Raw genomic sequence first — 23,606 nt, forward strand, 5'->3', positions numbered from 1 at the left:
GGTGGTTATTAGGAATGTATGTGTGTAAATATGGTGCAAAACATCTGTTAATTTTCATTCAATCTTGTGCTGTTCATTTCTTGCATTTTTCTCAAAACAAAATTTTGGCTCCATGCAATATTGAGGCCTCGATATCTCAACACCTAGAACAGGTAGAACCGAAATTCTTTTTGCGGAATGAAGTCTAATGTGTACTCTATGAAAGATAGCAAGCAGATTTCTTATTTTTCATTTCAAAAATTAATTATTTTGCTACATTTTGTGCCACATGGTTGCCACATTTTGTGGGCTTAGATTAAATGGGCTGTAAAGTATCTATTAATGATCACATCAAAAAAAGTGTTTTCTATACTTCAATCCTTACTCCTTATGCTATGTAACCATGCCTCACAAATAATTTTTTATTGTGCTATTTATTTCTAATTGAGGCCGCAAACAAACTGAAAAAAATGTTAATTGCCTTAAGAACTAATTAAGCTACACCAAAACTAAGCGCATATTTGAAATCAGTGCAAAAATATCAATAAGACCGCCAAGTTTCATTAGTATGCATGGGAAAATAAAAAAGATTACTTATATAGCAGTGTCCCCCCTTAAATATGTATAGTACTGCCTTCCCAAAAGCTCCTACCACAGCCATCAGAACCACACATGGCAGAGGGCTCAAAAACAAGGAGGGGTACGCAAATGGTACGGTAAAGACTTTTAATTCGATGTTGTGAAAACCAGTAAAAATATTGAGATAAGCAGAGTTTCGAGATAAGTCACGCGAACTCGTCATGGACCTCCCAATTTGGGAACTCTTTACTGTCCACGCCATCAGCAGTTGATGCGTGTTGATGCTATGCACGATGTGGTGTGAATTTTGGTTACATTCTTGGCATTTTACATTGCCAAGATCGTAACTGCATGCCAGAGTTAGATGAATGCGCAATATTGTACAGGCATAAGAATGCAGATACGCCTCTTATGGTAGAGGCATGGCATGTCTATAATGGTGGAAGTGCGTGCGTGAGTCAGCCTTCGATTACTTTACATAAGGAAGAGATTAAGTGCCTTAACAGCTATCTCTCACGTAGACCGGCACATGTACCCGACTGACACGTGGTGATACCACTCCAGAGCTTGCGCAGATGAGTTTTGTGTCTCCTTTCTTTTTTTTTTTGCCTCAGTGCTCCCTTCAGTTGATAGTCGGCGTTCGTGTTGTCCACTTCTCTACTCTTGTGTCCTGTCTGCATGCTTCACCTCTTTTTTGCATAATCCGGAAACGCTATTAGTCATTAGACCAACTTCACTACTTCTTCAGCTTCAGAAGAAAAAGCACTTAATGCTATTCAACGGACAGTATATCTATAAAAAAAAAACATTTTATAGATCTTTGTATATGAACTGAGCTGTTATCAGTGCTGGCATACCAATTTGGTGTTCCCTTCAAAAAAAATAGAGCATACTATACATCTCAATTTATAGGTAGCTAATTTTTTCATAGCTATGAATCAAAAAGAATAGAGCATACTATACATCTCGATTTATAGGTAGCTAATTTACTGATATCTAGCAAGATCCCTGTTAAGTAATGTGATTAGCCTCCTGAGCATTTGCAGCACTGTGTTTTTTTGCACGAAGTTTGCAAACATAAAGTTGGTGTTAAATTTTCATATATTCAATTCGATATTTGACTTTTATTTTTTGATTAGATTTGAGATCTACTATTCGAAATTAGCACACTCCTAGTCAATGCTGTGTCCGCAGAGATGAACTTTGTTGTAAATTTGCTGCAATTTTATGTTTGATTGCACACTTTTGATGGTGTAAGATTTTGGAAAACAATTTCAAATATATTCATATTTACAAATAGTGAATGTTTGATATGAAAGCCGAATCGAATAGGACACTATTTTTGATTCATTATTCAAAGGTTTCAAATATTCGCACACCCCTTATAAGTAATCCTTATAAACAAATTTGTACAGTATGACCATGCAAAAAACCTTTAATCTGACCGGAGACATCAGACTGACGTTGACCATGGTAAAACAAAGCAGAGTGCTGACACAGTTATACTTAATAATGACAACCTGCCACAGCTGAAGAGCCTCGCATGCTTTCACAGGGATCCACGAGCGAAATTCCAGCTTTTAGCAATCCCAGCCTGTTCTTGGCACTACATTATATTGCCGTAATCTATTCTTACATAAACAGTACTTTCCCAAGCTGCTAGCTGCACGTCACAAGTCGCACAACTGGCCCACACACTGAGCACTGACAGGTGTCCAAAGCAACGAAGCACAGATTCTGCAGCTGCCTTGCAAGCTCGGCACCAAGAACAGTGTATCACGAAAGTATGGAGAACCCCAATCGTCACTGTAGCTTGCCGACGTGTGTATCATAGCCGAGGACACCAGCTTCTGCCACTGACGAGAATAAGGCCCAATCTGTTCACCAAGTGTTCAGCAAGTGTAACGTATAAGCGAAGCTGGTAGTGCACTCCAGTGACTACACTCCATTTCATACATGAGGTGCAACGCTGTGGAAGCTATGCAAGAAGTGTGGTCACCAACATTTATCACTCCATGTGTTCCTTCTATGCTTAGCTGCACGCCTGCGGCAGTTGCTCATGCAAGCATGCATGTGAGGCTGCCGCTATTGGGTTGCAAATAATGAATAGGAAAAAAAAAACGACGAAAAGCAAAAGCAGCCATATGAGTACATTGTTCGCTTGTTTCTCAGGATTTATTCTCTCTTTCTTTGTTCATAACTGAGCCTATTATAAAGATCGTTTTCACAAAAATTGACCAAGAACACCCAACTATTTCTAAGCATGAACGCAGCCACCGCAAAAGGTATCTCTAGCTTCCACAACATTGCACCTGATGTACGAAACAGACTGTAGACCAGTCGCATTGACACTTCTGCACCTAACTGTATGGGTTCCCATGCATTCTGCTGATAGTGCCAGTAGCTGTTTGGAATGGTAAAGATAGCAGCAGGAGCCAAACTATTTCGCTCTTTTCTAGTAAGATTAAAGAGACTAAATAGCAAAACGAGTTGACCTGTATACATATATACAGTACTGTTACTTTACATTTACACAATAACACCTGTACAATAGCAAAAAAAAAAGAAAGGTCACTATATGTACTACTATGCCAATTGAGGAGGCTTGATGAGCCAGAAAAGATGCAAAAAACGAAGAATTGCCTTCATGTATGCACTTGAGCTCACCATAAAGAAAAATTTATTTCTGCGGTTTTAGGTGCCAAAAGAGCTTGCCATAACATTTAGAATTTGATGGCACCTACTTAGTGTAGTTAATTTTTTATCCCTAAAGATGAACTATGTTGCACTCAAAAAAAGCCAAAGGGTAAATTGAGTAAAGTTTCATGAAATCTTTATGCGCCACAAATGCTCAAATATGAGAAAATTCTTGAAATCCATGATGTCGCACTGATGCAGCAGCGCTGGTTAAAGAAAGTTGAAGCCCCACCTTAACTTTCTCTTCTATTTTAATCAGCTTCTCACTGTGAAATTAAAGAAGATACAGCCTCGAAAGAATACTTTATCAGTGTAAACTGATAAAGGTCCTGTAAGCCGGGTCATAACACAAGGGCATAATGAGCACAATAATTGCGTAACGTTCACTAAGAAATACCTACTGATGAAAAAATCCTTCTGTGAATATCACAAACATTATCACAAACAGGATAACCCTAGGAGGAGACAGGACAAGACGCCTGTGTCTTCTCTTCATTGTATCATGCTGTCTGTGCTAAGGGTTATGATGAATGCCCGTCAACTTGCCTAGCAATGTAATTGATGGCACTCATTTCCCAGCAAGAATTACCAGAATTAGCTCGTGCGGCTTCTTTTGGTTTCCAACATCGAATACACATGCTTGAATGCTCCAATATTGTCAAGAAAGATCTGGCAGCACAACATTTCAAATGAGGCTCCCGAGAAAGTGTTCATTTATGACAGCACCATTCAACATGCAACAAGAACAACAAAATTGTGTGACTTGTATCGTTATTTTCTTTGGCAACAACCTAAATACACAGCTGAAAATCCACTGCTCTCCAACTATAATGAATTATTTAATTAATTGCATATTATATACCAGCAAATTATTATTGCACATTTTTGTGGTCTAATGGCACAGGCAGTCTTTAACGCACTGTCATGTTCATGTTAAGTTGGACAGCATGGCTTTTGGGTGGCTAGATCCTGCAACGCAGGCGACCGCTGTTGACATAGCAGTTGCAAACAGCCCACACTGTTATCTGTACTCTTATCCCCTATCTGACTAGTCTTCACACCTCAAGATTGAGCTACCATGCACAAGGGCCAACAAAAAGCACCGAGCTTGCCCACCGCACACTTCGAGCCCTCACTGATATATGCCAGTGGTTGTCAGCTGACAGCGCAAACCACACTGTCAGCCATGCGCTAATGTATTGCTATTAACAGATCTCATTCTGTACTCTGTGTTCGCTCAATAAATCTTCTTTCGATACTAACCCAATAATTTGAACAATTTGCCAGTGATGCGAGATATGTTTTCACAAGTTTCTACTGTATGCTGGTTTGCCTATATACATTCCAAGCAGCATGAATACACATTCAGTTATGTAGGTAAGAAAGCCAGTCTAAAGGTATGTCCTCACTAGCGGAAATAAACGCAAGCAAGGCGGCGCTTAAAAACGGTCGCCGTGTTCCAAAGGCCACACCACTGCACATTCACGGTTGCGGAGAGCGGCAGGCAGGAGAGAGTTCTCGCCCTCTCTCAATATGCCTCGGGAGCCCGCGAGAATTCCTGTGCGTTTCAGTTGTTTTTCCCCTGCTGCTGCGACGTGGTGCATGCCGGTCGGGCTCGCCAGTGAGAGCGTTCACCTCACTGCCCACATGACGACTTTGGCACCTCTGGTTGGCTCGCTCGGGTTTATGGAAACGCAGCACAGCGAAATAATGGGTTCGGGACCCTTCCTTGCGCGACAGAGAATTCTTGCCACGAAAGCACCTTTCAAGGCGTGCATTTTTAAGGGCTCTGCCTTGCGTGCGCTTATTTCTCAAAGTGAGGCCGTACCTTTAGACTCTGCACAACAACCACTCATACATGAAGAGCGGTATATGTAGCTTGAACTACATACTACCTCATAATGTCATGCCCAGGAGGCTTAAAGCACTTATGTAAACATGCATACTTGTGAGAACTCAGCTCATATAGTTTACCCCCACAGTTGCGTTCTACCCAGCTTCTTCTAACAACTTCTAACCAGCTTTTTTCTGACTGCGCTAATAATCTCCCCTTAGACCCTGTTTCATCCTATATTATCTTGGTATCCATATTAGTAGAAACCTCTTGTGGTCCATGCACACTTCGTACGTAATTGAAAAGGCTAACCACTTGCTGGAATACCTAAAACGCAATTTCACTAAGGCACCGTCTTCCCTAAAATTAATGCTATACAAGTCACTAGTCCGCTCAAAGCTTGAGTACGCCGGAGCAGTTTGGGATCCCTTTCAGAAAAAACTAATTCACTCATTAGAAATGGTACAAAATAACTCTGCTCGTTTCGTTTTTTCTAATTATAACTGAACTTCCAGCACTTCTGTAATGAAATTAAACCTTGATTTGCCATCTTTAGCCTCTCGCCGTAAAGGCCTTAGGCTTTCACTTTTTCATAAGATATTTCATCATCCTTCCCTTCGTGATGAACTTATCTCCCCTCCTCAAAACATTTCATCAAGGTTAGATCACAATAACAAATTTGGAATTCCATTATGCCAAACCAATGTCATGTCTCATTCATTCCTTCCGTGTACATCTGCTGAGTGGAACTGCCTACCCGCCTCAACCGCTACTATTGTTGACCATCAGCACTTCATGGCAGCATTAGATAACATTGTATAAACAGCAGCATTGCATTCATGTTTTTGTACTACCAATTGCATCACTGTTTTTGTATTACCGGAACCCTGTACTACTGCACTACATGCACCATATTTCATTTTATTAACTAGCACTCCAAGAACACTCAGATAACATTGTATAACCGAGAGCCATCTATTTCTGTACTATTAACCATTTTGCTGCACTGTACTTTTTCTGTATTTGATGCACACGAAATAAATAAATAAATAAATATGGCGACTAGTTAACCCCTGCCAGCTAAACCCACATGCAAGCACATCCACCTGACAATGCTCTTGTACGCGTCATTGGCGAGCCTATCATGGTCATGAGCATGGACTCACAATGCGACTGGCCTCTGAAGTCCGGGGAGCAATCTCTCCAGGATCATCATACCCTCGTCCAGAATGAATTCCACCTGCTTAACGCCCTTGGCCCGCAGCAAACGGCCTATGGCAGCTGCACCGTCCCGACCTTCAACCTCTTCGTCGTGGCCAAAGGCCAAGAACAGACCACGACGGGGCAGGTCCCCCTGCTCCAGACGGAACTCAAGTGCCTCCATGATGCCCTGGGTATAACAGAGTCACAGTTTTGGCAAAAGCAAACGCACAACACTGTAGCTATTTATCTTGAGCTGTTCCAGCAGAACTTTTTGTTGGGCTAGTTGGTGCATATTTACTGAAGTACTATAGCGCCAAACAGACGACACAAGAAGAAGAGACACGGACGAGCGCTTACTGACAACTGATGAACACACAATATGTATACGCAAATTTGGCGGCGCGACATGCGCATTGTCAACACATCACATGGTAACTAGGTAAAAGGCGATAGAACGATTGTGAATTTCAGTTGTCATCAGTTGTCATCAGGTGTCAGTTGTCATCAATTTCATCAGTTGTCAGTAAGCGCTCGTCCGTGTCTCTTCTTCTTGTGTCGTCTGTTTGGCGCTATAGTACTTCAGTAAATCTTGAGCTGCCCTCGATTAGTATGTGCTTGCACCTTACGTACTGAAGTAAGATATAAGGAACCTTTGGCTCTTTCAGTAGACCAGCACACAGTCAAAAAAAACGAGAACTGATGAGCCAAAGACAAAGTGCCCTTCTTCAAACATGCCAATGCGGACTAAGAAAATGCTTGGCCCTTTTTGATCGTGCACTGATCTGCTGAAAATATGCATTACTAACAAGCATAATCAATTATTGCGTGGAGAACCTTCATTTGTAAACATGTCAGAATGAAAAAGAAAGCACAGGCACTTTAAGTGATGAAAAGCACCTCTAAGAAAGTCCTAATTGAATGAAATTGCGTCTCTTGGACAGAGAACCATATCACACAACTTAATAATAAAATTCCAGATGGTCCTTTGAATCAGGGCTGCACAGTCTGTGGACAAACCGTGCATTTTTATTTCAATGTTTCCAGCCAGCTTAAAGTTTCTGGGTGCACTTTCAATGTGGATTAAATATAAAAGGTGGAGGCTTGGGATTTTGTGACCTCTCCTCCACTTTCCTATAACAAGTCACTAGTGCACATAAGACATTGTGAACATTTGCCAGCCTGCAAACTTAAAATTTTTTAAAATCCTGCTTACATGACACCAAAAGGGGGGAGGGAGATAGCAAACACTTCTTTGAAGGCTTGCCCAGAAAGGATGCCTTTTCATTAACACACACACACACCACACACACAGTTCATTAAATATTACTTCACTTTAGACGCAGCAGAAAAGTATCAACAAACTTGGCACAGCAATTAGTGACAAACAAAGAGTGCTTTTACATCACAGCAACTGCTTCAGGAACTTGCCTGTGCAAACATTCTTGAATAATGTACCCTTCTTGCATACTTTCACCATCAGCAAATTTTCGTAAGAGGGTCGGGGAACCGACAAGTAAAACCTTTTCGCAAGCAGAAAGCACTTCTTGTAAAACTTAAAGCAACATTATTAAAATTCTAAAATAAACCCATATTTATAATATATTCCCTCATCTGGGCCTAAGTATAGATTGTATAAGGTAGCCAGGGTGGGTTGCTCACCATGAGAATGTCCTTGGCATCGATGGCACCCCTGCCCCAGATTTCCCCATCCAGCACCTGTCCCACAAATGGCGGGTGGTGCCACTTAGTCGCATCAGCTGGAACCACATCCATGTGTGCACACAGCATGTAAGGCACGAGCTTGGGGTCCGAACCTTGGACCTCATAAAGCAAGCTATAGTTGGCCACCACATGACGTTTGACCAAATGGGATGAATGGACCTGCGGGAAGGCTGCGACAAACCAGATGACAGCATGTGAGCAACAGTGATGGCAGCTCGTTTTGTCCATGCGATTAGTTGCTATCAGTAAGCACTGCTAAACATTACCATTAAGTGCAGAAATTGGCCTCTTAAGAAACTTCAGCAGAGGTAGGGTATCCACTATGTTGGCATTATTAAATTACCTAATTTTTCCAGGTTTTCATTAAAGTTTTTATGAAAATTCGCTGACAGTCTATGACAATGGTAGTTCAGGCACAAGGGGAAAAAGAAAGTGCTTTATATCTCAGCCAAGTTGCTATGCCAACCCACAATTTTAAACTATTAGTAGCAGAAAGCTGTAAATCAGGCAGGATGCACTATCACATTTAAATGAATCTCGTGTTTCATTATATTCCAGCCGCCCGGCCAGGCTCACACTCAGAAAGCCAGCAAAGTACACCATTAATATTTGCAGATAGTGTATAGGTTCAGATGAAAACTTTGTTTCCTTCTCGCATACCGCTAGCTTTACCATAACCACTGTAGGTATGAATTTCCCCAACTCTTGGCAACTGGAGTTGTAATGCCCTGAATTTTCCGAAACTAATAAATTCCGTGAAAATTCATTCTAGCTTTTCCTTAATGTTATGCGATCTGAGAAGGCGAAACACTTCTTCTCAGTCTCTGTTTTCACGGCTCCTAACAGCATTAATGATAAGTGACTGGCTTACGCTGCGTGTAACTGTGTGGCATATGTATTTATTTCATGCAATTTCAATTCAGATGCTTGGGAGAAGGAATTTATGGCATTGCTTTAGAAGACTACATCGACCTGCAATATTATGCTCATCTGCATTTTATTAAACACTGAACCTTGTCCAGTTGAGGGGGGCTATGGAAAGATACAGAAGGCACCAGGAGCACGACCACACTGTCCGTATTAGCAGAGGCAGCTGATATTACTGTGGACTAGGAAGCAGGAAAAATATAAATAAAGTAAGAGAAGTGAACGGCTATTCATCAAACTTAACAAATTTTATTGAAAAGGGCCTTTGATTACGATCAATCCACCAACCTCAAAATGAGTCAATGTCTTCAATTTCAAAGGCCTTCACTGATCCGTACACTGCTAACGTGTCAATACTTCACAACATAAATGAAACAGCTCTGAACTAGGCCTATTAATTTTTGCCCTATACAACATTTTGAACACCATGTTTACCTGTGCTGCCTACTTTATTTTTCGTCTGCTGCATGCAATCCAACTGTGTCCCATGCTTGCACAGTATAATTACAAGGACTCATTGTGTTGAACATGAATATGAGAAACTGTTATCATGATATGGAATATGGTCTTCTTCAAATCAGGAATCCCTGGAAAGTACAGACTCCTGTTTTCACCATACGCACAGGCTTCAAGGTACTGTCAACTATAACTGTTTGTCGCTTATCTGCTTCAGCAGCGCTGTAGAGAAATCAAGCCTAGCTTATTTGTTCAACTGGGCCTGCAAACAAAATAAGCGAATGTAGGCTCACACACCTTTCTCAAGGAACTGGACAAAGTCCACTAGGGCCTCCCGGTTGTACTCGTGTGGGCCTGTGCTGACAGTGGGGAACCGCAGGGCTGCTGCCAGCCTCTCGGACAGATGACGCTCATTATCTTTAATGGCCAGCTCCTGGAATTTATAAGAATAATTACTACGTCCTTCATCCACATTTTTTTCCCCACGAGGCAGTGAAAACACAGACAAGAATGATAGGAGAGAAGCAAGAATGTCACACACGCATGCATGGGTATGCAAGCTACCATCCGTTTCAACACAGGCACCTAAGTTCCCTTCGAACTGCAGGAACCAAATCTCATCGCAGCTGTGGCGTTCCACGTGACGATTGCGCACCTGCACCCTGCCCCGTTAATCCTGCACCTCTGCTTCCAAGGTATCGTGAGGCACGCGAGTGCTCACACGGAAAGCTCGCACATAAGCGACCTGTACAGAGGACATGACAAAATGGAGAAGGCACATCCAAGAGTAATGCCCGTCTGGCCAAAGTTGTACCAATGGCATAATGTCAGATCTTTGACACCCGTCATCGACATGTTGAACCAGCAGTACTAGTGCCAGCCCAATGACTCACTGCTCATGGATGGGGTGCGTCTGCCTACATTACTGCAACATTGTAACGCAAAGCAAGAAGATATAGTGCTGTTGTGCAGAAACGAGGCCAGATGTGGCGATTTCGCTCATAAGGAAATGGACGAGAGTGCTGCGCATGTTTGTCCTGGCAATGCTCCCACGTGGCAGTAGCAGCGATCAAAGAATCAGAACGAGCTAGTGGGTGATGACATCATCATGCATCCACACCATTTGTATCAAAGCTGGTTTGTAGAAACAACTATTACTTAGTAGTAAATTATCTTGGGTGCTGTGAGAATTGCCAATATTTCTGCTAGGGTTTAGAGGGTCTGGACCTGCATTTACCGACTATGTTAGAAACGTCGCATTAGCGCTCCTTTAAACACTAATTTTTCACAGTGAGTGCATGGATAATCATGATGATTTTACTGCAGAATTCATCTTCATTTCTGTCTACACATTAGGGATTACTGTATGGCACATACTGAAGTCTCAATGAAGAGAGACTGAAGCAATAGAGGGTTGTTCTAAATGACTCGTCAGCAAGTGACATTGTTACGCAGAGGTACCAGTTCCTGAACGAACGCACGTGATGGGTAACTTCTGCTCAATCATTTCCAGTCAACAAGAATCGAATGGTTAAATGGTTAACCGTGCACTATTACTAATGAAGCTAGGTTGCTTTGGATTTCGTGACGTAGCATTAAACTTTTCTCAAAGCTATCTCACAAACGACAGCAGAGTGCATATAGGAACAGACACTTCCGATTTCTTGCCAATCTCATATAGGACACCACAAGGATCAGCTTGCATGATAGTTATGCCATTATAAGTACAACTGATGACACAGCTGCACTTATTACTAGTAAACATAATGATCAAACAGAAGAAGCTGCTAATAAATAACTAAATTATATAGCTAAATGCTTCACTGCAAATAAACTCGCATTAAACTGCATCAAAACTTACTACATAATATTTACATCCTCGGGCAAGAAAAATAAAGGTTGAATAACATTAACAATCGGTAACAAAGTAATCATTCAGGTGGAAGCGTGCCGATAATTTAGCATTACGCTTGATTCATCATTGCATTTTCCGGAACAGATTGCCACATCCTATATGGTCGCCGCGGGTATGTGCCAGGCGATGAGAACGACGCTGAAGTAGCGCGCGAGTGAACAAACAGAGACGGCAATGACGTCGCGTTGACTGCCCTGATAAAGTGCTTCCATACGTCCTCTACGCCGGCTTTCCCATCTTCTACTAGGCTGCGACACTGGTGGAGGTGCTGGGTAGGACTGCCTCATGCTCGGCACCCCTTCGCGGAGCCATACCTCGAAAACGGAATCGCCTTCGTTCGTCGAAACTCCTGTTCACCGGTACAGACGCCGCCTGCTAGGCCTGACGCCCGAGTTCAACCCTTTGCAGGACCCTGCTGGAACGCGTCTACCTACTTCCGCCATGGCTACTGCAACTCCATCGCAGGTGACGCTGCAGAATCCCAAGATACCAGAAAGTTTCCATGGCGACGCTTTTGAAGATGTCCAAGATTGGCTGGACCAATTTGAGCGTGTCGCCAGTTATAATGACTGGGGCTCCCAGCAAAAGCTGTCTAATGTCTATTTCGCGCTTCAAGACAATGCGCGGACGTGGTTTGTGAACCGGGAGAGAAGTTTGACCACATGGGATGCCTTACACATTCACTAGTACCGACAGATGAGACACTGCGCAGCGCCTACTCGAATCCCGTATTCAAAAACCAAACGAGAGCGTAGCCATGTATGCAGAAGATATGACCCGCCTTTTCTGCAGAGCAGACCCTGAGATGGCCGAAGAAAAGAAGTTACGCTATCTCTTGCACGGAGTGAAGGGGGAACTGTTTGCCGGACTCGTGAGGAACCCACCGACGACAGTGGTCGAATTCACCAAGGAGGCTACCGCTATAGAACGGGCACTAAAGCAACGGTACGGCCAATATGATCGCGCGAACTCGCCGGTGAATGCTTCAGTTCTACCTGAGAGCTACGGCACGTCTCTGCGTGAAGTCATCCGGGAGATTGTGCAAGTGGAGATCTGGCAGCTCGGGATTTCTCCTATGGCACCAGCGGTGGCTTCCGTCACTGATATCGTTCGGGAGGAAGTTCAACAGGCCTTTTCGTCCCCCGACCGGCAGGCGGTGCCATGACGACTAACCTACGCGGAAGCTGTCTGTCGTCCACAACCCGCGACTTCGATGCTGCTGACACCGTCGACCACTACGACGCAACCAGCACCGCCACCCCCGACACCATATTTTTGGCATTCACAGCCGCCGCCAGCTATGCCATATCGCCGCCAGCCGATCGCTGCGCCTCGGTCTTACAGCGAATCCCCTGTGGGCTACCCGCTTCGAAAGACCGATTTGTGGCGCACCGCTGACCGCCGTGCTTTCATTGCGGCGAAGCAGGACATGTTTATCGCGCGTGCCACTACCGTGCAGCCGGGTATCCAAGGTTTCCCAACTGCAATTACCCTGTGTTTGATGCTGCACGTAGTGGTAGAACGAAAATTCTACAAACTTTCAGCCGGAAGGTTCAACGACGCCTCGATCGCGTTCCCCTTCTCCGGCTCGTTATACCCCACCGACCCGTCGCGATTTTTCTGACGCCTCTAGGGGCAGGTCCCCTAGCCCGCGCCGGGGAAACTAGAAGCAGCGACCTCCGGGGGTGAGGTTGCTAACCGTCTAGCTTTCCAAGAGCCCCCATCACCGACGACCGACGACTCTAAATCTCCGACGTCTCCAACCGCACCCCCTGTAACCGATGCCGTCAGCGCCGATCTTGTAGTTTTCATTGACGGCCACCAAGTGGCCGCTCTCGTCGATACTGGTTCGCATTTTTTGATAATAAGTCAAAAGCTGGCCGACAGGTTGAGAAAAGTGAAGACGCCGTGGACCGGGCCCAACATCAGAACTGCCGGCGGCCAGTTGATGACGCCGATCGGAAAACGCACAGCCAGGATAGTAATCGCCGGTGACACCTTCATCGCCACCCTCATCATTCTCTTTGAGTGCTGCAAGGAACTTGTATTGGGTATGGATTTCTTGAGAGAGTACGGTGCAGTGATTAATGTCCGTGACCTCGTCGTCACATTTTCTACGAGCTCAGACGACGTCGACCCTGCGGAGCACAGCGACCCCGCTTACGTATCGCTGACGACGACGTCACGCTTCCGCCGCGAAGCTGTTCCCTCGTACCTGTTATCTACGACAACTTGAACACCGGGACTGGTGTCACTGAACACATCGACGCACTGGTACTGAGTCAAGGCGTTTCCATCGCCAGGGCCGTAATTAACGTACACGACGGACGTGCTGAACTCCTGCTGACGAATTTTACCAGGGAACGTCGACACATTGTTAGAGGCACAGCTGTTGCTTACTTCGACGAATTTACCTCAATACAAGACTGCCTCTCGGTGGAGCACGCGACGGCCACCGTGGCCATGCCTGCCCCTGTGCTTTATATCAGTCCCACCTTGTCACCCGTCGAACGTAACAGCCTTCTTGAGCTCATCGATGAGTTTAAGAGCTGCTTTTCATCTACGTCACGAGTCAGCCAGACGCCGCTCACTAAGCACCGTACTGTTACCGAAGCCGACGCCAGACCAATTTGGCAGAATCCTTATCGTGTGGCACCGAAAGAGCGCGAGGCGATACAAACGCAAGTGAAGATGATGCTTGAGGACAGGGTTATTCGGCCATCTAAGAGTCCTTGGGCATCGCCTGTCGTGTTGGTGAAAAAGAAGGATGGTAGCATGCGCTTCTGCATCGACTATCGAAAACTCAACCAGATCACAAAGAAAGACGTTTATCCGCTGCCGCGTATCGACGATTCCCTGGACAGGCTACAAAACGCACGTTACTTTTCGTCGATGGACTTGAAAAGTGGCTACTGGCAAATAGAAGTTGATGAGAGAGACCGTGAGAAGATCGCTTTTGTGACGCCCGACGGACTTGATGAATTTCAGGTGCTCCCCTTTGGTTTGTGTTCTGCGCCAGCATCGTTTCAGCGACTAATGGACACGGTACTCTCAGGCCTCAAGTGGCAAACCTGTCTGGTGTACCTCGACGACGTGATTGTTTTCTCCGTCACGTTCGAGGAACACTTACGGAGACTAAAGACGGTCTTTGAAGCAATACGCTCAGCTGGTCTAACTTTGAAACCTGAAAAGTGCCATTTTGGCTATGAAGAACTTCAATTTCTCAGGCACGTTATCAGTCGTGAAGGTGTCCGACCTGACCCTGATAAAATCTCTGCCGTTGCTACTTTCCCAACGCCATCATATAAAAAGGCCGTGCGACGTTTTCTGGGCCTTTGCGCCTACTACTGACGCTTTATTGCGGACATTTCGCGCATCGCATGGCCATTAACGAATCTAACCAGAGAAGATGTCTCCTTCGTATGGGGTGACGACCAGCAATGGGCGTTTCACGACCTACGGCAACGGCTGCAGACGCCTCCCGTGCTCGCACACTTTGATGACGATGCTCCTACGATTCTTCTTACCGACGCTAGTAATGTCGGCCTCGGCGCAGTGCTTGTACAGCGGCAGGACGGCGCCAAAAGAGTGATTGCTTACGCCAGCAGGACGCTATCAAGGACGGAGGCAAACTACTCCACTACAGAAAAAGAATGTCTCGCACTGGTGTGGGCCGTCCTGAAGTTTCGGCCATATTTGTATGGTCGGTGTTTCACCGTTGTCAGTGATCATCATGCACTTTGCTGGCTGACTAATTTAAAAGATCCAGCTGGTCGGCTAGCGCACTGGAGTCTTAGTCTCCAAGAGTTCGACTTCATGGTTGTCTACAAATCAGGGAAACGACACACCGACGCCGACTGCCTTTCTCGGTCTCCTGTGCAGACTGCAGTGCACGACGATGATGACACGGCTTTTCTAGGCGTGCTAGATACTGTTGCCGTTTCACGCCACCAACGCGAGTACGCAGAACTGGTTCCTCTTTTTGATTACTTAGAGGGAAGAACAGGCAGCGTGCCGAGGTTATTTGCCAGAGGGCTGTCTTCATTCTGCTTACGCCACGACGTTCTGTATAAAAAGAACTTTTCACCTAGTGGCAGCAGCTACCTACTCGTCATTCCCGCATCTCTTCGCGACGAAGTCCTACATGCCTGTCACAACGAGCCGACCGTTGGTCACTTGGGCTACACTCGGAGATTGGCAAGAATTAGGCTAAAGTACTATTGGCCGAGACTTGCGTCGATCGTGAAACGTTACACACAGACATGCCTGGATTGCCAGCACCGCAAAGCCCTACCCGGCAAGCCAGCTGGACTGCTGCATCCTGTTCAGATACCGCAAGCGCCGTTCGAACAAATTGGCATGGACCTTTTAGGTCCGTTTCCACTGTCTACTGCCGGAAATAGATGGATAATCGTCGTCACGGATTATCTTACGCGATACGCCGAAACAGGTGCTATCCAATGTGGAACAGCAGCCGAAGCAGCGCAATTTTTTGTCGAAGCCATCGTCCTCAGGCATGGCGCTCCCGCAGTGGTCATAACAGACAGAGGATCTGCCTTCACGGCTGCGCTTCTGGATACCGTGTTGCGACTAAGTGGTACCACTCACCGAAAGACCACGGCTTATCATCCCCAAACCAATGGGCTGACAGAACGTATGAATAAGACTCTGGCCGACATGATGAGTATGTACATCGACGTCGACCACAAGAACTGGGACGAGATTTTACCATATGTTACATTTGCGTATAACACGGCATGACGCCTTTCAACCTCGTTTACGGACGTGAAGTGACAACAATGTTGGATGCAATGCTGCCGCACGAGTGCGGTGACGCCGAGACTGGTGCCGAGGAGTTTACGCAACGCGCAGAGGAAGCCAGGCAGCTTGCGCGTTTGCAAATCCAAAAACAACAGGAATACGATGCCCGACACTACAATCTTCGACACAGACCCGTCATGTACAACGTTGGTGACCAGGTCTGAATCTGGACTCCCATTCGTCGGCGGGGGCTGTATGAAAAGCTCCTGCGAAGATACTTCGGCCCGTACACAGTTCTGCGCCGCATCAGCGATGTTAATTATGAAGTTGTCCCCGACAGCCATAACTGCTCCAAACGCCGGCGGCATCTGCCCGAGGTTGTGCATGTGCTTCGTATGAAGCCATACATTTCCTCATGACCTCAACTTGGCACCGTTTGTGCACAGCCTTCGGACGTTGGTGCATCGAGACGATGCCTCTTTTTTCAAAGTAGGGGGGGGGGGGGGGGGGGGGCAAATGCCACATCCTATATGGTCGCCGCGGGTATGTGCCAGGCGATGAGACCGACGCTGAAGTAGCGTGCGAGTGAAAAAACAGAGACGACAACGACGTCGCGTTGACTGCCCTGATACTTCCATATGTCCTCTACGCCGGCTTTCCCGTCTTCTACTAGGCGGCGACAATATTAGTAACATGTGCAAGAAACTAAGTCATGCATGTTTTGTGCTCAATCAGGCACGTCAGCACTTTCGTGTAAGTACCGTGACAATGACATATACTTTGCAATTTTTCACTGTCATCTTGCATACAGTGTAGAATCATGGGGATATATCTATTCTTTGTATTTCGCATCACTTTGAAAAAACATGCCCAGCATATTTTAACTTTTTCAAACTGCAGAGAACATACTGTGCCATTATTCCACTAACTACAGAACCCCTTATAGTTGCATGTGATTATCAAACAGCATGTGCTATGCATACAATTCCGTCGAGTAATAACCCACTTCCCACCACCATCTTTATCCCTGCCAAAAGACCCGCAAGGGAGATAACCACAATTTCAACATACCGGCCCTTCGGAACTTGTACAGCAGGGGACTGTCAGCATATACAGGCAGAAAAATGTGGAACACTCTTCCAGTAGAGATAAAAAGAAGCCATAATTTTTCTCGCTCACCAAAAGACATTATTGCCAAAAACAATTTTCAATTTCTAGCCAAATTATAGTGCTATGATAATAGTATGCTATGCTGTTTTTTAACTACAATGTGCTAACATTTTTTACTACTCTCAGCACTGTATGCATTTTTCCACATGTTAAAAAGACAACTGATTTTTCATTTGTTGGTTACTTACATGATAATTATTAATTCTGTTCCTCGTTCGTTTCATGTAATTGTCTTTTATAAATGTAAAAGTTCTCAAATTTTATAATGTTTCTTACTGGCACCTGCATACATTAATTTTGTGCACTTATTGCAAAGGCCCGAACTAGCAGATTGCTAAGGGCCCAGATGCTTTTGTCACCCATTCTTGTATGTATCTGTCGTAAATTAAATAAATTAAGTCTGCTCAGGCCACCTGTATATCAGATTGTGCTGTCAATATTGGCAAAACGATTTGTTACCTGACCGCTCTCACCTTGTTTGTATCCCCTTAAAACTATGTGCAGTGCTGCAGTATCATGCATCTCTCCTATGCGCCTCCTTTGCTTCATTACTACCACTGCTATAAATTAAAGCAGTTTGCCATTCACATGCAAGCGCTGCAGTTGAGGAGCACGTTTGTGTGTGAGACTTGTTTCTGGCGCTTCTGTCCGGTAGCGGAAGGAAAGAAACCACGGACATTCAGGTTCAGGTAAACTGAACACTCTGCTTACATAATGTGCTAGCATTCCACTTCAGAGTTCAGTGTACTGTCACAGCCGACCACTCTGCCGATGCCACTACCATACTTGACAGAAAGTTCTGAGTGCCAAGTTCCGTGAGCAATAACAAAAGGGTAGTTCTTCCTGTTTCGTAGTGCTTGTAGCCAATGAATAACTTGTGCATGTGGTTTGACACAGGCATTCAATAGTTTTTATGAAAAAAATGGGACATGACTGACTGTGCCATCAATAGACCTTTAATTGTCCCGATTATGATTACTCACCAGAAGATTTACAAAGCGTCATCCTGCCACCTTGACTTACGACTGTCTTACGCACTGTACTCCTCTCTGGGTACATATCTCCTCATCATTCTTCCCTCGACAAACACCACCCTTGCCCTCGTGACATCACTGCATTGATGTCTCACAGTATCCCTTCGCATGAACTGCTGCTTGCATTTCAGCACAGACTGAACGACGCAGTCCAAAAACCAAAACACCGCAGAAGATTAAAGTTGTAACCTATGCAGTGCATAAACAAACGTTTGATGAGATTACATGTTGAATAGGCGGACAATAAAGAGTTTTCTATGCATCGCATTTAGCTTTATAGCACTTAGAACTGCCTGCTGCGCAAGAGCTTCAAAGCTTCACAAATTTGAAGAAATGTGTTGGATCTGCATAAATTATTTTTCTCCGGGCCTTGGTTTTGGCCAGTTCATTTACTATTGTTGTTCTGCTTCATTGGTGACCAGCACTTCTTGTTTTGCGGCTAGCTTTGTTCTAGTTTGAACATTTGCCACAGCTTTTTTTTTTTTTTGCTGCGACGCTTTGGCCGTACTGCCTGTGAAAATTATTGTACTCTCGTACTCTGGCTGTTAGAAACCCTTTGGGCATCAGAATGCATGGCAAAGGGTAGATAACTTTACGACTTAAACACCCATCGAGCACTCTATGGCTTAGGCACAGCGTCTCTCTTGTTCTTTGTTGTTGCAGTCATAATAGCAGCGCTTATCTTGTGGTGCATTTCATTTTTTTTCTGTCCTCATTTCAATCATGCTATTACAGCTTTTACTAAACGTTGACCCCATATGATGCAACAGTAAAAAGGCAGGAGTCTTCACGGTCTGGTGCTGATCAACTCATCCACGGCGTGTTTGTTGTCATATATAATAAAGAAAACATGTTGACTGTGTTGCCTGAATGCGTACTCATGCTACAAAGAACTCCAGATTGTTAGAAATATATCATATAAAGTTTAATAGCTTATAAGCAGCTAATTTTGTGTTGCATTCTGTTTCGCTTTCAATGTTGAACAAAACAAACAATAACGTCCAGTGATTAACACACAAAGAGTGCAGCGTTTAAAAGCACTGATATGCAATACGAACACACACTAACAGAAATTATTTATTCAGAAAGACCTCACAGGCTTGCTAAGAGACATAGGCAGCAAATTTGCATTTTGCAGCAAATGCAGGTAAGCGAGATGAGCCTGTGATTGTCACAGAAGTCTCTACTTCCATTTTTGTAAATCAATACAACTTTTGCTATCTTCCAGTCGGAGGGAAGCATACCAGATACTAAGGCATGCCTGAATATATGAAACAGGATGAAGCTTGAAACAGAAGTGACATTTTTTAATACAACGGTTGTCTTAATTATTCTCAATTTCTGAATATTATGCATGAGCACTTTTATCCCTTTTTATATGCTCCCCAATAAGTGAAGTGCACAGGCCCCACCGTTTCTACTAAGCCTAGATAGCATAAGTGAAGACATCTTTTGACACCCACTTAAAGATCACCTTCAATGTGTGAACTACCCCTGGTTCCATATCTTGTTCCGTGTCAAGCAATGTCCTTTGTTTTCACCGTTTTCCCAAACATAGCAGAAGTACCCTTACCCCATTTTACAGTCCAGATGCGGCACACTCTGGCTTCTTTATGTACCTCATGGTAAAAAGGGACATGGCTTTGACATGGAACCAGGTGTGGTTCACACATTGTAGGCGATATTTCGGTAGGTGTCAAAAGATTGCTTCACTCGTGCTATATAGGGCTGGTGGAAATGGTGGGATGCATGCCTCTAGCTTTCTGGGGAACACATAAAAAAGGATAAAAGTGCCGACGAATAATTTTCAGAAATTAATATTTCAAAGCACCAGCCTCAGTCTTTATTGAACAACCGTCGTATCTCAGAATTTATTCCATCAATGTCACAACAAGAACTTTTAATGTTGTTTACTAGCAATGCAATGGCCTCGACCATGATGTTTATTGGTGCCATGTAATGTTAGTCGAAATCAGGTACAAAGGGTGCATTTTAGCTATTCCCATCTGTGAACATGGACATGAGAAAGGAATTGAAAACCGTTCGACACTCACTCTCAGAAAGAGCGACTGCATTATCACGGTATAACAGAATAATATAACCATATTCTGAGAATATGGTTACTCTCTTGACTCGGGCTTATTGTTTTCCAAAACTATGTTGGATTGTTGAGTAACTCTGGAAGGTCATTAGAAAAGTACTTATCCTTTGCTGTGCATAGTGCTGTGCAATATGATTTAATGTAGGCCTTGTATTCAATCCGCAATGAAGGTGTTATATATGGTGAAGAAGGCGTTAAACGTCAATTAATGAGGACACCTTTTCCTTGAACATCAACCAAATTTCTTCAAGTGATCGGTCGTAACATGACAGTAGCATTTCATTCTCCCAAAATGTTCTTAGTTCAGTGGTGATGACTATAATGGCGAATTAGTTTTGGCAAGATATTAGAAACAGGAGAAGGTATATTTAAGGTGAGTTGAGGCAAGTTATGATCACTAAAATCATTTTATTTGATCTACTGTTACAGGATTGTAAGTTATAAGGTCTAGTATATTACAGCCAAGAGTTGGCTGCGATACAATTTGGGGAGGTTGTAATCAACCTCAATCAATTAATGAATTCAGTCGACAAGTTGTATGACAACAAAAGTTTGTCCTAGTCAATTAATAGAAACTTGAAGTCACCAAACAGATAGGTAATGTCAGCGGGGAAGAGCTCAGATGCCTTGCCTATGCTAATGTGCGACTAATCATTGAAATAGCTGTTTAAATCTGGTGGGTGGTAACGGCAGCAGATCAGCATCTTGATAGAAAATACCGTGCAGGCAACCTAGACAGCTTCAATATTGAAACTGGTATTGATGAGGAATGACGCAAGACTTTCTTTTATGCCTAACAAGACACCGCCTCCTCTTTTGCAAGTGCGATCACAGCTATATGTATTGTAGGTACTACTTGTTAAGGCAATAATTTCATTGTCAGATTCTATGGGATACTGCCAAGTCTCAGTGAAAGCTATAACATCAGAGTCAGCATCATCGAGATAACTTGAAATGAAATCGCCCTTCGACATCAGGCTACGTGTGTTTGCAAATAAAGAAGGAACATTGCGAACTGGCTTTACTGTTAGATGATAAAACTAGAACAAGTGCCTTGACGTAGCTATCCGTAGCTAACTCGACGACCGTGTTAGTAATGCCGCCATAGCCATATTTTACAGAGCTGATTTGTAGTTTGTAAACCGAAAGCTTAAAGGATTTATTCTGTGTTTTTTTCAATTAGCTTCTTTCTGACCAGCTGAGTTTCCGGCGAAAAATATATGAGACTGAGAAGGCTGTCCCCTTAAGCTTCGATTCACAAGACAAAATGCACTGTTTATCTTTGAAGAGAGTTAGCTCGGCGATGAAAGGGTTTCATTTTCTGGAAACAAATGTACCACGTCGGTGCAGGTGTTCAGATTCTTGACCTGTTAGTGTAACACCCAGCTTCTTTGAGCAAAATTTGATTATATGCTATTCGGATGCTGCCCGATTCTCCTAGGGATCATCATCTAGGCTGAAAAAAGTATACAAAAATTAGAATGCTGAAATCTGTTTTCCGTGTCATTACTTTTGGATGTAATGGCCGTCATTTCGTTTGACACAATGCAGAGAGCATCAGCATTTGTCCTGGTCTCCACATTGTCCGGTGATGCTACAGAATTTTCTAATGGCCCCACTCTAGCGTTTAGTTGCTTAATTTCATCATAAGGAGCAGCCTGCTTTTCAGCACTATTTTTAAACTCGGTTAACAGAAAGGCAAGGTCATTTTCAAGCTTCTGCTTGGTGTTCATGCTCCTTTATAAAAACATAAAAGTGATCCATATACAGTTGGTGAAAGCGAGGAATTAGATTATAGCTATAGCTGCAGTGCGACTGCTTTTAAGAAAAGCGAGAATAAATAACAAAAATGGTCAGCGCGCGTTTTGTCATTTATTCATTTTAATCCCATTGCATCCCTTCAGCAATGTAAAATTTAGTTCAGTTTCAGTTTATTTCTTTAATAAGTAGATATACATGCTTATACACAAGTATACAGAAGGAGGATTAAGAACACGCTATTTTTATTTTAAATTCTTGCTCCGCGCGTGTTTTTTAATCAGCACTTGCTTAGAAACCGGATTACCAGCTAATCTTCGGCAGAAAAACGTTTTGGAAACAAAAATGCACACGTTCATGCAGAGGCTCGGCGATAAATATGGCTTTTGTAGAACACGTATTGAAAGCAGATCAAGTTGAAGTTAATTTTGAATCGATGATATCAGCTCGAAAATTAGGACACACGTTGAATCACAAATGTGACCTGCACGATCGTAGTTTCGTTGCAAAGCACGAACCTACAGGATGCGCGAGCACTCATTCAGCCGCCCTCCTAATGGCCAAGGCGCGATGCTTGAATCAAGCTATGAGCGCAAAACAATTATCGCCGCGTTATCAGGTTGGACCTTGAATATATCGAGTGGAATCACACAATGTACAGCCACGAATTGTGGACGTAGGCAAAAAATGCACACGAATAGCGTTTTTGTGCGCTGCAAATGATCCGGCTCTGTTATATGAAAGTCGTACGCACAAGAATAATTCATACCTGTTCGCCGTCCGGCCAAGCGCAGGGCACGTCTGGAGCTTTGATAAGTATCGCACGTACCACGACAGCAATTAAGAGGCTCAGTGTAGTCGCCGCGACCAGCATCAACATAGCGAAAAGCACACGCTTGTCGCAAAATGTCCTCATGCGCACTGCGGGGCCGAACGTTGTTTTAGCACCAGCCATGGCGTTGCGACGAAATGCTTCCCCAAGTTGACGGGAAATGTCTGACAGTTCAAGTATCTCGTACAGCTTGGCCGATGCTTCCGATACACGCCTCAAAGAGACACTGACAAAGCGCGTGAACCGCGACCGATAGCAGACGAACAAGTGAAACTCTATGAACAGCTGACTGCGGCGCAAGGCCGGTGCCCGATCGTCGAGGGCAAGAGGTCACGCGGTCACGCTCATATCGCAAAGCCTTCAAGATACCAATCTCTTAGATCAACACGGCCTCCGAGATAGCGAAAGCAAACAAAGCTCGCCTGTTAACCGCCAGACGACGCCACTGCACAAGGCTAGTCGACTCCATTGAGCTCCAGCTGTCCAACTTCTCCAGTCGCATCAGGTCCAGCAACACACACAATTTCGCAAAGGGCTTCGAGCGTCGCCTCTCGCATCATATTTGTAACCGGCAACAAAGACAAGCTGCGAGAAGTAGTGGCGATATTGGGCAAGATACCTGGTTTCGAAGTAAGTGG

The 23,606-nt window shown here is 44.2% G+C and overlaps 1 protein-coding gene across 1 annotated transcript in view; it reads right to left on the reverse strand.

Moving 5' to 3' along the window:
* Positions 1–23,303, reverse strand: part of LOC126526311 (N-fatty-acyl-amino acid synthase/hydrolase PM20D1-like) — a 79,102-nt gene extending 55,799 nt beyond the window's left edge. The window contains exons 1-4 of the mRNA XM_072289703.1: positions 22,906–23,303; positions 9,695–9,830; positions 7,952–8,184; positions 6,256–6,479 (exon numbers count right to left, since the gene is read on the reverse strand). Coding sequence (XP_072145804.1) covers positions 6,256–6,479; positions 7,952–8,184; positions 9,695–9,830; positions 22,906–23,091 — 779 coding nt within the window. The 5' untranslated portion in view covers positions 23,092–23,303. The remainder of the gene's footprint in view (positions 1–6,255; positions 6,480–7,951; positions 8,185–9,694; positions 9,831–22,905) is intronic.
* Between the last annotated feature and the right edge of the window lie 303 nt (positions 23,304–23,606).

Source organism: Dermacentor andersoni, chromosome 8 (genome assembly GCF_023375885.2).
Source record: "Dermacentor andersoni chromosome 8, qqDerAnde1_hic_scaffold, whole genome shotgun sequence".
Taxonomy (NCBI): Eukaryota; Metazoa; Arthropoda; class Arachnida; order Ixodida; family Ixodidae; genus Dermacentor; species Dermacentor andersoni.